Source organism: Alexandromys fortis, unplaced genomic scaffold (assembly GCF_014885135.2).
Source record: "Alexandromys fortis isolate MF-2015 unplaced genomic scaffold, M_Fortis_MF-2015_v1.1 scaffold_84, whole genome shotgun sequence".
NCBI classification, from domain to species: Eukaryota; Metazoa; Chordata; class Mammalia; order Rodentia; family Cricetidae; genus Alexandromys; species Alexandromys fortis.
This window is the reverse complement of record NW_026068017.1, coordinates 4,351,387-4,366,418: the sequence shown is the minus strand read 5'-3', so window position 1 is coordinate 4,366,418 and position 15,032 is coordinate 4,351,387. Positions and strand designations below refer to the sequence as shown.

At 48.8% G+C, this 15,032-nt stretch overlaps 1 protein-coding gene across 2 annotated transcripts; it reads left to right on the top strand.

The window, feature by feature from the left end:
- The first annotated feature begins 255 nt into the window (after positions 1–255).
- On the top strand, positions 256–12,208 carry Tp53 (tumor protein p53). Of its 2 annotated transcripts, none has more exons than XM_050162535.1 (11): positions 256–423; positions 6,404–6,506; positions 6,978–6,999; positions 7,097–7,369; positions 8,280–8,463; positions 8,544–8,656; positions 9,080–9,189; positions 9,559–9,695; positions 9,782–9,855; positions 10,816–10,922; positions 11,414–12,208. In XM_050162535.1, exons 2-11 carry the CDS (start codon positions 6,433–6,435, stop codon positions 11,493–11,495), a joined length of 1,176 nt encoding a protein of 391 aa, XP_050018492.1. In that variant the 5' UTR covers positions 256–423; positions 6,404–6,432; the 3' UTR covers positions 11,496–12,208. The 2 variants fall into 2 exon arrangements, with proteins under 2 accessions (XP_050018492.1, XP_050018491.1); XM_050162534.1 differs by having other exon boundaries at positions 11,335–12,208.
- Positions 12,209–15,032: the final 2,824 nt, after the last annotated feature.

Sequence of the window (15,032 nt, the reverse complement as noted above, 5' to 3'; positions counted from 1 at the left end):
AGTCAAAAATATGACAACTATCCAGCTAGATCGGAAAGAGCAGTGCTCAGCGCTCTTCCGAAACGGTTTCCACCAATTTTGTCCTCATAGCTCTGTCTTAGAGTATTTTTCACAAAGCGTTCGCATGGATAGCAACAACGCAGGGAGAATCCGGACTCTGCAACTGCCCCCCTCTATTTCCTGCCCTCAACACACAGAATGACTTGCCCTTACTTGTCATGGCGACTACCCAGCTTTATGCCAGCAGTCTCGCGGGGGTTGCTGGGATAGGGACTTTCCCCTCCCATGTGGCCGAACCAAAAAGTTTTGTGCTAGTCCACTGCCACAATTCTATCTGCAGGTAGCTTTTGGGACCAGGAGGCACCTAGCATCCGAATCCGGAATCTACTTTTCAGCAGGGTGACACGCTTCCCTGAAGACCCGGTAAGGTATTGTCTGAGCCTGATGAGTTCCCGGCTCTCGGTTCGCATAATTTGAGACTGGAGAGAGTAGTGGGGTTTGGGGGTGGGAAAGTAGGGGAACTCAGCGAGGTGGGAGGAATGGAAGCTTGGCTGGCGGGATGAACAGCAATGCAATGTTGGATGTGATGAAGATGATGGGGGTACTAGGACCAACCAGCCAAAGACCTGAAAAGTAGATCGGGGATTTGGGGACCGCTGAGACGGCCTAAGGGGTTTTCTGTCCGCCACCCCATATACACACTTATCTACTCACTGCTGGATGGTAGAAACCCCAAAAATAACAAGCACAAAGCACTGTGATCCGAGATTTTTCAAGACTCATAGTTTAAGACGTTAGCGCCCATAGCATCCTAATGAAACTTCGGGCGCCATTCCTTAATTAAATCGGGGTGATCCGGGAAGCCCTAGCTGCTAAGGTCCCGCGACTTCCGGACCTTTGTCCGTGGAGTGATTTTTTTTTTCCAGCCGCACCCCAACTCTGCTTGTCGAAGAAAATCCAAAGAAAAACTGTTACTCTAGCTAGTGCAAAGTGTTTGCCCTCGGGGCCCGACCAAACCCTCTCGATCTGAAAGGCGCGCCGACCCTGTTATTGTTTGGCTCCACATTTGCATTTCTGCCGCTTTTTGAGCATTTCCGGTTTCTTTTTTTTTTTTTCGGAGCAGCTCACTGGTTCACTCGACGGGGGGGGGAGTAGAAAGGGGGGGGAAATGTATTCTAGGCTGGTGCTTGGGGGAAACTGCCATCCTCGATCCATCGCGTTTTCTTGGATTAATCGGTTATTGCTTTTGCAAAAGAAGAGGTGTTTAAAAGAGTGCGAGGCTAGGTCGTTTGTTCGTGCCGGAAAAACAAATTACCGAGTATCCGGTTTCGGGGTGAGCCATTCCCTTGCCGAACGCATTCCTTACGTCCTGAAAGCGGAAGGGGCTGGCCTTGGCCAGGGGCGCCCGGGGATCCTAAGTGTAGTCGACCAGAACAGGACTCGGCTAGGATAAGCGAATCCCTGGTCCAGCGTCTTCAATCTTTGGAGCAGTTTCTAGTCACACACCAGACATTGTGGGTGTCTTTTTTTTTTCTTTTTATTTATTTATTTTGGGTAGAAGTAGTATGGGTAAGGGACTAGAATAAGTGAATAATTGAAAGACCCGGAAGAAAAGGGTTGGGTTTTTTCTTTTTTTTCTCTTTTTTTTTTTTTTTTTTTTTTTTTTTGTGGCTTCAGTGAAGGGAACCCAAGTAAGTGACTGTTAGGCCGGACAATCCCAGCGGCCCAAGGTTTGTTATGCAGATGGCCTCTCAGCCCTGGTAATCTCTTGAATGGACTCTCCTCAGAACGTGAAAAGATCTCAGTCCACAGCAAAAAAGTGACCCTGAGCCCCTCCCTTACAAACGTAGATCTATGTAAATTTTGTTTACTTTTTTTAAAAAAAAAAAAAAACAAAGGTCTTCAGTTTCCTTGAATACTTTAGTGCAAGGGGGTTGGGGGTGAAGGATGGGTAGTATATTGCCTATATTTTATGCTTAAATCTTAAGAAGTTTATTTATGACGGTGTAATAGAAATGCCGTTCAAGTAAATGTTAGTAGTATTGGAGCCAGGTTAGACAGGGTGCTGCAAGTTCGAGGCCTGGAGAGTTGGATCAGAAGTTGAGAGCACTGGTTGCTCTTCCAGGGAACCTGGGTTCAATTCCCAGCACCCACATGGCAGCTCACAACTGTCTGTAACTCCCATTCCAGTGGCTCTAACACCCTCACACAGACATACATGCAGGTAAAACACCAATGCACCTAAATTGAATAAGTTAATTTTTTTAAGTGCAAAAATGAACATGTTATCAAATCCCACATTTACACTGAAAAGGATCAATGCAGGCATACATGATGTCAGAGCCTGTAGTGCCAGAACTCCCAGGATTCTGAGGCCAGGACAGCTAGTTACACAGGGAAAGGAAAAAGAAAAGAGAGAAAGAAAACCATCCTGGGCTATATGGCAAGACCTTGTCTCAGGTAAACCAAACAGCTGGAGGTGTATGTGGTAGAGTATTTCACCTAGCTTACCCAGAACCACAAAACACAGGATGAGTCGGTCCATCTTGACCAAATGTGATTTGTCTATAGATATCAGACAACAGTGGCTAGCTACACCTTGTCCTTTTCCCTTCCTCTATTTCTGTTATATTCGTGGTGTGGAACGATCCTCTCAGTGCCTAGAATCCAGCTCTCTGGCAGTTGAGGCGTCCAGGAATGGATTTAAGGCAGCCTACAGCACATCGTGAGACTCTCTCAAGACAGGGGCAAGGAATAAATTCCAAAAGTGAGGTATTCCAAGTTGCTGAAGTGCTGACCCACTAGGGAAAGTCACTTTGGAAGGGACAAGAGTAACTTTGACTCGTTAGTGTTAACTTGGTGCCATTCCAGACCTAAATGTTAAACTGGCAAACTTTTAGGAGGGAAGGTTAGTAACATCTTTACATGTTGTTGCTTTGGTTTTGGTGTCTTGTTTTGTTGCTTATTTTTTGTCTTTGGCTGTTAGAATGAACCAAGTCTTTGTCTTGGTGCTGGAGAGAGGGGGTTATGGAGCTACTTGAAAATTTGCCAAAGCCAGGAGGTGAGTTCAAGTCCAGACTGGTCTACAAGAGCTAGTTCCAGAACAGTCTTTAAAGCTATAGAGAAACCCTGTCTTGAAGAAGAAAAAAGAAAATTTGCCAAACAGTTAACATTTTCTCTTGTTTCCACATTTTCCTTACATAAACAACGGCTGAACTCTCTCTCCCTCACCCTCCTGTTTAATAAAGCTAAAGCCTTCTCTGGTGGTCAGCCATAGTCCCATGGACTCTGTTCCTTAGACTTTCACAGGTTCTGTGAATTTTTGCTCTCGCTTACTGTCTTTCATGCATGTTCATATACATGTTTATAAAAATAAGTAGTCTTGCTGGACCGTGTACACAACTTTAGTCCCAGTACTTGGAAGGCAGGGGCAGATGGATCTCTGTGAGTTCCGGTCCAACCTGATCGACAAAGCAAGTTCTAGGATAGCCAGGGCTCACAGAGGGATCCTGTCTTGAAAACCCCAAAAGAAAGAAAAAAAAATTTTTTTTCTAAACTTAGGGAACTACAGGAGAAGAACTGCCATGTATCCGGGCTACAAAAACTGTCTCAAAATAGAAAATAAATGTAAATTAAAAATAATGGTTTGCTTTTTATTATATGTTGCTGGGGGGGGGTGTGCACGAACATGAGTTTTTGGGTAATCACGCTTGGTAGAAAGTGCCTTTTCCGGTCACAGACCCATCATTTTCTGATTTACATGAACTGTTTGTCTGCAGATTGTATTTTTCACCCAGTAGGTTTCTGAAGCATTTTTCAAAGCATGTTTTATTGCATTCCCCACCAACGGTTCCCATTGTGGTTCCTCCTAGCTCCACGAGCAGAAGAACCCTGATACGAGTGCTTTTTGGCGCAAGGCTCCTGCAGTCTGGGTCAACCTTTCTAGGAAGTGTACCTAGAAGTGGTTTTGCTGAGTGGTGAGATGTGTGCTTTAAGCCATCTCTGGCACTGCCTTGTTACTCTTTAGAACCAACAATGTATCCCTGCCCTTTTCTCCCCAGTACTGGGAGTGAACCCTGCTGATTCCAATATATATATATATGTATGTATGTATGTATGTATGTATGTATGTATGTATGTATGTATACATATATGTGTATATATAATGGGGGTTTTTTACACGCGCGCACACATGCACACCTCTAGCTGTGAGCCACCTGATGCGGACTGGTTCTGGAAATTGAACTCAGGTCCTCGCAAGAGCAGCAAGCACTCTCAACCGCTGAGCCTTCTCCCCAGCCCCGCGAGAGAAACAGAAGAGAATAATTTTGTTCGGAGTTGGGTGTGGCTTCTGACTTGTTTGCTTTGGTTTGGCAGTTGTCAGGTTGCCATAGACAAGCCTTGAACCCTTGTCATCCTGCCTCAGCCTTCTGAGTGCTGGCATCCCAGGTGTGTGTCACTACACCAGCTGTCCCCTACAAGCTTGAAGATCCAGGATAAATGGTTTAATTCTCTTAATTCTTCCTCCATCTGTTAATAGCTACCTGCCTGGCTTTCTGAGGATCAAATGAGATGAGCCCCTGAAAGTAGCAGGCCCTTCGAGGTTTATTGCCTTCCTGCTCGGCATTTTCCCAAACGCCCAACCTCCCTGACCATTTATTTGGCTTGATAAAATCTTGATACCATGGCTTCCTCCTCAGTCCTTCTCAAAGAGGTCTGCTCTTTCTGTTTGTCTTGTGGTTTTGTTTTTTGAGATGGGGTTTCTCTGTGTAGCTCCTGCTCTGTAGACCAGGCTGTCCTCGAACTCACAGAGATCCACTATCAAAGGAGATACTGAAAACAGAATTACTACTAATAGCCTGGTTGGTAGAGTGTGTCTATGTGACAGTCTCCACGGGAGACTGAGCCGTCAGCCCAGCACACACACATATAGCACAGAGCTCCTTGAGAAGGTGAACTTGATGAATGGGAAGCGGAGCAGTTAGTACACAGGAGCCCCGCTAGCTCATAGAAGGAATGAGACAGCCATATTAACATTGATGACTCTTAATATGCCCAGCGTGCACGTAAATGACCCGGGGCCAGGATGAGGGGGTGCTAACCTAGGGCTTCACAAGCTAGGTAAATTGTCTACCGCTGAGCTCCGCCCCAAGGCCCAATCTCAAGTAAATGAAAAAAAACAGATGGGGTCTTATAGTAAGAGTGAGATGTCTGATTCCGAACCCCTGGCTTCTGAAGGGGCTCTGGGCCTCCCTCGCCCCTTTCCATGGCCTCCTCAGTCCTCTGAATGAAGGAGCGATGGTGCCCCCACCTTTGCTTTCATCAACAAAGGCCTGCCCTAACTGATGGCAGGAGAGCTGCGGAAGAGCCCGGATGAATTAGGTTGTGGGAAGCCATCTTTAATAAGCACTTACTCATTTTGCCTTCCACGTCCTGGGCAGGTGTGACTATCAAGACAGTATAAGATAACCCAACTGAAGAGAGTTCTCACACTCCTAAGTGAATGGGAAAGTGCTCAGTCTACATCAAAGTGAAGGAAGATTGTAATCAGCACTCACAGCACTTGTCCAGGAGTGTCTGTAGGGGGAGAAAGGAAATGTCTGATGTCCCTGGGGCTAGCCAGAGGGCCCTGCTAGCTAGTCCTGACTCCTGCATTTAAATCCCCAGAACCCACCTTGTGGAAGGGGAAAACCAAATCCTGCAGGTTGCCCTGTGATGTCACACTCGACTTGGCAGGCATACAAGTACACTCACACCGAATAAGTAAATGTTTAAATAAGGAAGTAATTTCTTAAGGGTAGCTTAGCGGGGCCATTTGAAGCCAGCCCGGGAGAAAGTGAGGTAATAGCTGCCTGGCTGAGGGGCTGAGGGTGGTGAAGATCGAGAGAAGGGGCGACCACGGAGCTCAAGCTTGCTGAAGAATGTCCTGGTGTGGCTTGAGATCGGCTGGCTGGCTGCGGTTGAGCATTCCTGAAGAGCCTACTTCATAGCCGTAGGAAGAATAAAAACAGGAATTCGCTCTTGTAGAAGGAAGCACTCTGATTGAGCTGGGGAAGTGCTGATTAGAACCCAGAGAGAAGGCTCTAGGGAAATTGCTGAGTCTTCAGGAATTTGTAAGGGGTTGAGGAGCTGTCCCGGGGGAACAGGTGTTGGGGGGAGTCAGGGAGGTGTCCTTCCCAAAGGGAAAGGGGGGTTGTGGGATGTAGGGTAGGAGGGCTTGTGGGGGCGGAAAGTGCCTCCTTAAAGCGGTGGTGGAGTTAGAGAATCTGATAAGAGGCCAGGCCAAGGCTGCGGCAACCTGAGAACAGAGGGAAGAGCTGCCTGGTTCTAGCTGCTCCGGGAGGGAGTGGTGTCCCCTCGCAGACCATCCTTACTTTACTTTATCCTTACTTTATTCTCACAGAAGCCTGACTTGACTTCTTGGGTGCTTCAATGGAGGAGCCACAGTCAGACCTCAGCATCGAGCCCCCTCTGAGTCAGGAGACATTTTCAGATTTGTGGAACCTGTGAGTGGATCTTATGGGGCCCCTAAAGTGCACCAACCCCCCCCCATCATCCCCTAATTCAAACACCCTATCCCCTAGTGGAGGCCTATGAGAAGCAAAAACAGTAGTGTTAAAACAAGGTGTGGTACAAAAAAAAAATGTATGCTTGTGTACATGTTATATATACATGTATACATAAACATATCTGGACTGGGCAGTGGTGGCTCACATCTTTAATCCTAGCACTTGGGAGGCACAGGCAAGTGGCCAGCCTGATCTACAAAGCGAGTTCCAGGAAAGGGGGGGACTGTTACACAAAGAAACCCTATCTGGAGGGTAGGGGGACAAAGTATGCTATTGGGTGCCTAGAATCCCTGTATTTGGGAGGCGGAGGCAGGAGCATCCAAAGTTTGAGGCCAGCCTGGGATAAGCTAGATTCTGTCTCCACAAACAGGAGGTCAGTGGTGCTAACTCTTTGCTCTTGTCTTGCAGACTTCCTCCAAACAATGTTCTGGTAAGAACCAGGCCAGAAGGGGGCTGAGGGTTTGGTGGGCTGGTCTGATGGAAGACTGAGAACACAGTATTGAGGTTCTTCTTTGGCCCATCCACAGTCCACATCGCTGTCAGTTGATGCCATGGAAGATCTGTTGCTGTCCCAGGATGTTGCAAACTGGTTAGAAGAGCCGAACGAAGGCCCCCAAATGTCAGCAGCAGCTTCTACAGCAGAGGACCCTGTCACCGAGGCCCCCGCACTGGTGACCCCTGCACCAGTCACTTCTTGGCCCCTCTCATCTTCTGTCCCGTCCCAAAAAACCTACCAGGGCGAATATGGTTTCCGCCTGGGCTTCCTGCACTCAGGGACGGCCAAATCTGTCACCTGCACGGTCAGTGTCCCTGAGGAGTTGACTTCCATGTGACCTTTCAATGCCTGTTTTTTTTCTGTCTAGATTTTGGGGTTCCTCTTTAGCCCGTGGACTTTGATGTATGTCTCAGAGTTTAATTCCCCCCCCAACCTTAGGTTTTCCTCCTCCTCCTCCTCACCTCAGCATCTCTCCAGGGGGCATGGAACTTTCTTTTCCTCGCATTCCTTTCTTGGCTTTTGAAAATAATCCTCTGAATCTAGGCACAGTGGCATATGACCTAGTCCCAGCTGCTTGGGAGGTTGAGTCAGGATTGCTTAAGGCCAACCTGGGCAGCAAAGCATGACTCCTTTTCACAAACAAAAACAGCCTAGTGGGGTGACACACACCTCTAACTTCAGTGCTGGGGAGGCTAAGACAGAAGGAACAAAAATTTAAGGCCATCCTTGGCTACATAGTAAGATTCCTCTCAAGGAAAGAAAAGAGGGGCTGGAGAGATGGCTCAGAGGTTAAGAGCACTAGCTGCTCTTCCAGAGGTCCTGAGTTCAATTCCCAGCAACCACATACGGGCTCACAACCATCTATAATGAGATCTGGTGCCTCTTCTGCTGTATATATGTTAACAGAACATTGTATGCATAATAAATAAATCTTTAAAAAAGAAAGGAAAAGGGGAGGCCGGCGCAGGCATTTAATCCCAGTACTTGGGAGACAGAGGTAGGCTGATCTCTGAGTTCAAGAACAGCCTGATCTGAGTTCTAGAACGGCCAGGGCTACACAGAAATCCTGTCATTGCTGGCTGCTCTCCCACGATATCCCACGATACCTGGCATTCAGTGGCTGCTTGGCAGTGTTTTTCATGAGATCCCCACTGTGACCCTTGCTCCTGAGTTGGCTTGTCCCCTGACTTCCAGTTCTTTCTCCTCTCTTACAGTACTCCCCTTCCCTCAATAAGCTATTCTGCCAGCTGGCAAAAACATGTCCTGTGCAGTTGTGGGTCAGCTCCACACCTCCTCCTGGCACCCGTGTCCGTGCCATGGCCATCTACAAGAAGTCACAGCACATGACAGAAGTCGTTAGACGCTGCCCTCACCACGAGCGCTGCTCCGATGGTGATGGTAAGTACCCGGGGCAGGCTCTGGGATTAGAATTGGTTGCCTAGAGTCTCCCAGCCTCTAACCTTCTTGGTTGATCTTAGGTTTGGCTCCCCCTCAGCATCTCATCCGAGTGGAAGGAAACTTGCGAGCCGAGTATCTGGATGACAGGCAGACTTTTCGGCACAGTGTGGTGGTGCCATATGAGCCACCTGAGGTCTGTTGTTCGGTTTGGTTTGGTTTGATTTCTACTAGCCCAGACTGATACTGACCTTGAAGCAACCTTCCTGCCTCAGGCTCCTGAATACTGGCTTGTAGGCATGAACTACCATGCCCAGCCTGAGGTTTACTTGAACAAGAGGGTCTCTGGGAGAAGAGAACAGAAGGGGGTTGTTGGTGGCCACCCGGGTGGGAGGTAGAGAGTCTGGGGTACAACCCAGAGCCTCATACACGCTAGGCAAGTGGTATACCCTATCTCCAGCCCACTTGCTTCCCATCCAATACCCTGCTTCTCCAGGAGGCATGCAGAGCAAGGTGGGGTGTCCCTACTATACAGCTAAAACTGAGGCTTCCTGGTTGCTTCAGGTCGCCTGTGGTGGGATCGGGAGTGGCTTCACCTGGGTCCTGTGTTCTCCCCCAGGTCGGCTCTGACTGTACCACCATCCACTACAACTATATGTGTAATAGCTCCTGCATGGGGGGCATGAACCGCCGGCCCATCCTCACCATTATCACACTGGAAGACCCCAGGTAGGAAGCCACATGCTGTGTCATGCTAGCGTGTTGCTCCCAGCCTCTCTGCCTTTCTCAGTTCCATGGGCCCCACCCACTGCTACACGCTTAGCCCTCTTTAGCTCTTCCTCTGTTTGCATGAATGAAGTGTCCCTCCTCAATTTCTTCTCTGACTTGGGGACTTCACTTACCTGCAGCTTTGGTGTCCTGGAGCTTTGACTCCAGAAGGATAAAAGTACTTGGGAGCAGGCAATGGGGGGGTGGGGACAGGGAGGCTACCATCAGAACAGGACTGAATTTCCTACTGTCTGGCGGGGGGGGGGGGGGCTAACATCAGAACAGGACCAATTTTTCCACCATCCTGTGCTTCCCCCTTATCCTGGGTAGTGGGAACCTTCTGGGACGGAACAGCTTTGAGGTTCGTGTTTGTGCCTGTCCTGGAAGAGACCGTCGTACAGAGGAAGAAAATTTCCGGAAAAAGGGAGAGCCTCGTCCAGAACTGCCGCTGGGAAGTACTAAGCGAGGTGAGCAGGCAGGACAGAGAAGGTGGAGGAGGAGGTTCAGCTGCTCCCCAAATTCACTCTCTTGCCTCTGCTTTCCTTTTTTGCAGTGCTACCCACCAACACAAGCTCCTCTCCCCAGCCAAAGAAGAAACCACTTGATGGAGAATATTTCACTCTTAAGGTACCAAGGTTGGGAGAGTCGCATAGCGAAGACAAGGTGTACCCACTATTGCCTTTATTGATGTCTCTTGCGTGTATCAAGCGAGTACTGTTGCCAGGTTAAAGTTCTAAGTCTAGCACACAAAATGCTATTTCTCTTTAGCTCTTTGTCTCTAGCTATGGCCTTAGCTTCAGACCATATGCTCGGTGGGCAGCATGCCTCAGAGACAGTGGGTCTTGGTGTACCTAACTTGAGAACACCAACTTAGATCATAATACAGGTAGGTGCTCCTCTACCTAAGATGAGAACACGTCCTGGCAAACTCATTGTAAGTTGAAAATACCTTATGTCAAAAATGCATTTAGAGCCAGGCATGGTTGGCACATACTTTCAGAACTGAGGAAGGAGGCTACAGATTTGAAGCTTGCAGGAAAACGTAATCAAGCTGGGAAGTGGTGGCGCACGCCTTTAATCCCAGCACTCGGGAGGCAGAGGCAGGCGGATCTCTGAGTTCGAGGCCAGCCTGATCTACAAGAGCTAGTTCCAGGACAGGCTCCAAAGCTACAGAGAAACCCTGTCCAGAGAGAGAAATCAAAACAAGGACATTTGGGTTTCAGGATACATGCCTAGCACGCACCAGGCCCTGAATTCCCAGTGGCACACAGGGTGCATTTAATCCACCTAACCAACTGGACGCCACAGCTCAGCAACATAGTGCATTTCCCAGACTGAATTTCCCCTCATGATCGTGCTGTTGGGGGCTGTGCCTTTCTGTCCGTCGTCAGCATCAACAGAGCATCCTACTAACTGGAAAAGACCCAAATTTGATACACACTTTCTACTGAATACCTGTTGCTTTCACCCCATCATAAAGTCCCCCCAACAACTGTAAGTCATGCCATCTTAAGTTGGGGGCCAGCTATCAGAAAGGTGTTAACACCAGGGAAGGTTCTGTGACTTTGCCCAATACTTCTGTTGCAGATCCGTGGTCGTGAACGCTTCAAGATGTTCTCAGAGCTGAATGAGGCCTTAGAATTAAAGGATGCTCAGGATGCAAATGGGTCAGGAGACAGCAGGGCCCACTCCAGGTGAGTGGCCTGGGCAGCTCCCAGCTGTGGTACCCTTACCCTGACCTTTCCTAACAGCGGACCCACTCCGCTGGGTGAGAGTGATTGTTTGGGGGTCTGAGGTTACTTGAGACCCTGCCAAGTGCTAATGGGCCCTGTGAGACCTGCTTATCCCCAGTTCAGGCTCCGTTTCCTCAGAAAGCGGGATGAGAGACAAGGTATGGTGTCATGGTCCTGTCACCTCATCAGTAAGGAAGGCAGAGGTGGGGGGATTGGACGTTTGAAGCCTTTACATGCACACACACACACACACACACACACACACACACCAAGTTCCAGGCCAGCTAGGGCTACATAGCAAGACCCGATCTCGTGGTAGTGGGTGGGGCTGTGAGGTTGGAGTGTGGTGAAAGGTAGATTCTCATTTTTACAGCCTCCAGCCTTGCCCAAGGAGAAAAGCCCAGGCTGCTGCCTCCTGTCACACTGGCTCCCTCCCCTCTGTCTTCCTACAGCTACCTGAAGTCCAAGAAGGGCCAGTCAACCTCCCGTCATAAAAAACTAATGATCAAGAGAGAGGGGCCTGACTCAGACTGATATCCTCCGCCTCCTGTCCCCCGTCAGCAACCTCTCATCCCCTTCCTCCTTTTCTGCCATTTTGTAACTTGGGTGCTTGGGTTAATCCGGTCATCACCGGTATCTGGGGAGGGTAGTGGGAATACCAGCTCAGCTTTTAGGATTCTGACCGTGAGAGTCTTGAAGAGAGGGAGAAAACTCTTGTTGGTGGGGTTGGAGCTTGCAGCTGGCCATGTGCTTGGCTGTGTACAGTGGTGAGGCCTCACCCAGTTCTGAGTTTACTTTCTCCCAACTTGAACAACCGCATCTCCACATCTATAAAATGCAGATCAGCCTGTCTGCTCCTCAGGGTTTGTTGTGATACTTGTCCCTTCCAGACCTTTTTATTACCTTGTGGCTGGGGGGGGGGGGGCTCTGAGTGAGTTCCTGGCACCTGTTGGGGGATGGGTTGGTAGTTGCCAGGTCTCTGCTGGCCCAGCGAAATCCTATCCAGCCACTTGTTGGACCCTGGCACCTAAAATGAAATCTCACCCCATCCTCCACCCTGTAAGATTCTATCTTGGGCTCTCATAGGGTCTGTATCCACCAAGACCCGTGTTCTTTCCACCCTCGGTTCAGGATCAGTTTCTCTGAACTCTGCCTGGCCTTTGTGCATTTACCACCACCCCCTTTCCCTTTTTATATCCCCTTTTATATATCGATCTCTTATTTTACAATAAAATTTTTTGTTTTCATTTGTTTGTCTTTTGAGGGGTTGATACCAGCCTAGGCTACCTGGGCCCCCGGGTTACAGGGATAAGTTTGGGAGGCAGCCACCTGAGTCCAGACAGTGATAGAGTTCTGGGGTTCCAGAAGAGGAACAAAGCTGGGGACTGGGTCAGTCTGTGGGCTGCATGACAATAAGGGAGAAGGGTGACTCCATTCATAACTTGGGAACCAACTGTCCCTCCTCCCTCCTGCCAGGGCTGGCACACAGTCCTCACCCACCCCTACTTCTAGGGTTGGGCTGCTGCTGTCCTCTGGGCGGCCTCTCATGGAGGATTACTGGATTTAAATGTCTGATTTAGCAAGCCTGAGCCTCTGGAGTGGCCATCTGCTCCACGGGAAAGAATTGGGGTGCCTGGGTTCCATGGGGAAGGGGGTAGCTCTCCCTGGATGAAGAGACCAGTGGGACGCCTGCCAGCTGGGGTCCCAGGAAACTGGGGGCAGTTAAGGTGAGGTTTGGGGCCTTCCCAGCATCCCCACATCCTGGGCCTTGGGCCAGGCAATTGAATGAATTGAAGCTTTGCACTTTGCCAGGAAATCCTTTGAAAGGGCTTCTTGGGGTAGGGAGGAGAGTCAGAGTTGGGGAGCCCAACACCCTCTTACCCACCCTGTTCTTCAATGCTGCTGGCTCCCAGGGAGGGGGGCTAGGCCAAGCTCTCCCCATAGCCTGCTGTTGCCTGAGCCAACAGTCGGTGAGCACGTGGCTTGGCCTTGTCTCTTGGTAATGGAGAAAGGGGTACTGAGGTCCAGAGGGACTCTGGGGTCTCTGTCCCCTGCCTGTCAGCCAGGTTTGAAGTGCCAGTGGGGGTCCTGTGCCTGCCCAGGGCCCTGTACAGCTTGGAAGGAACCTGGAACCTCCTACCTCAAGAGCACCTTTTTGTATTAGTGGGTACCAAATGTTCTCAGTAAACTAGGGTCCACCTTTTTACTTGATTTTGTGTGCATGTCTGACACCAATTAAATCCAAAACTTTTTTGATTTGGGGGTTGGTTTGGCTTTTGGTTTATTTGTTGTTTTGTTTTTTTAAGACAGCAGGCTGGTCTTGAACTCAAAGATCTACTTGCCTCTGCCCCCACCCAGCTCCCAAAACTCACATACTAGTTTACTGCTCCTTCATGTGGCCTTTGGCCCCACCTGCCCAGCAAGCCAAGTCCCTCTCCCTCTTTTGTAGAGGACCACAAAGAAAAGGGCTTCCCCCCACCCGACTCCCCTTTTTCCCTCACTTTGCTCCACAGCTTTACTAAGCTATAACTAAATCCAAAGAGCTATGTTCAAGGGTCACAAGTTTGAGCCCCTTATCTCAAAAAAAGAAAAAAAGGCACGCTTGTCACGCTTGCCAAATGACATTATTGCTACAGTCACGGTTTCTGTGGGGGAGGTGACAGTTAAGGTGCACTCCACTCAGCAGGTGCACTAGATAGAAAAGCTGCAGCACCACCACCCACTCCTTTATTTTCAAACAGTATCCCGCTGACTAAGTAGCCCAGGCTGGCCTTACCATTGATCTCTTCACTTCCCTTTCCAAGTGCAGGCATTGGGCCATCACACTCAGCCAGACCAGTGTCTAACTCTCCCTCACCACCCACCAGCGTCTAACTCTCCCTCACCGTCCACCAGCGTCTAACTCTCCCTCACCACCCACCAGCGTCTAACTCTCCCTCACCGTCCACATTGCCCTGCTTTTGTCCTTACTTCTGCCCTACGACCCCAAGTCTTCAGAAAGAAAATCCATTTTGGGACCTCTAATCCCTTCTTTGAGAGCTGGCATCAGGACGGAGAATGCTGAGGTTTGGGGATTTTGGCCAGCTCTTTTGTGAGCTGGGTAACCTGGCTTGAATTACTAACCTCTCTGGTTCCACTCACTGGCCATTTTCCTTGATTGCATGCACCTAGAGGTTGATATTCAGAGACCCTGTGGCAGGTGTGACCTCTGCCAGGAGGTAAATATCCCGGGCCTTGTTCCCCTGAGGTCTAAAATCCAATCTTGTAATTCTAACCTACTTTACATTTTAGATCAATATATTCTTTAGGTTTTGTTTTGTTTTGTTTTAGTTTAGTTTAGTTTTTGTTTTGGTGAGGTACTGGACCTGGGACTTAGACATGCTGAGCATGAATTATACCATCTTGGCCTGATTTGCTTGGTTTAAGGATTTGTTGTTGTTCTTGTTGTTGTTTGGGCTGTTTTGTTTTGTTAGTTTTTGAGATGATAGCTTCCAGCTTGCTTGCTAAGTAATATAGAATGACCTTGAACTCCTGATCCTCCTGCCTCTACCTCCAGAGTACTGAGATTATAAACAAATGTCACCCTTCCCAGAATGTGGGGGGGGGCGTGTTTGGAAATTTAAGAAGCATATTGGATCTCTGAATTTGAGGCCAGCCTGGTATACAAGAGTAGCCAAGGCTACACAGAAAACCTTGTCTTGAATAAATAAATAAACAAAAAGGAAGCATAGGGTCAATCAAAAGTTGGAATTGATGATGAACATCTTTAATCCAAGCACTTAGGAGGCTGAGGCAGACAGGTCTCTGTGAGTTCCAGGCCAGCCTGATCTACATAGTGAGTTCCAAGTATTCAGGAAAATACATGGTCCTAAGTGTTGGAGGAGGCTGCTCGTTTGACCTGAAATAACCACACAGAAACTATATTAACTAAATCACTGCTTGGCCCATTAGCTCTAGCTTCTTAATTGGCTAACTCTTACATATTAATTTAACCCATTTCTACTAATCTGTGTATTGCCATGTGGCTGTGGCTTACTGGGTAAAGTTCTGGCTTCTATCTCTGGCAGGACT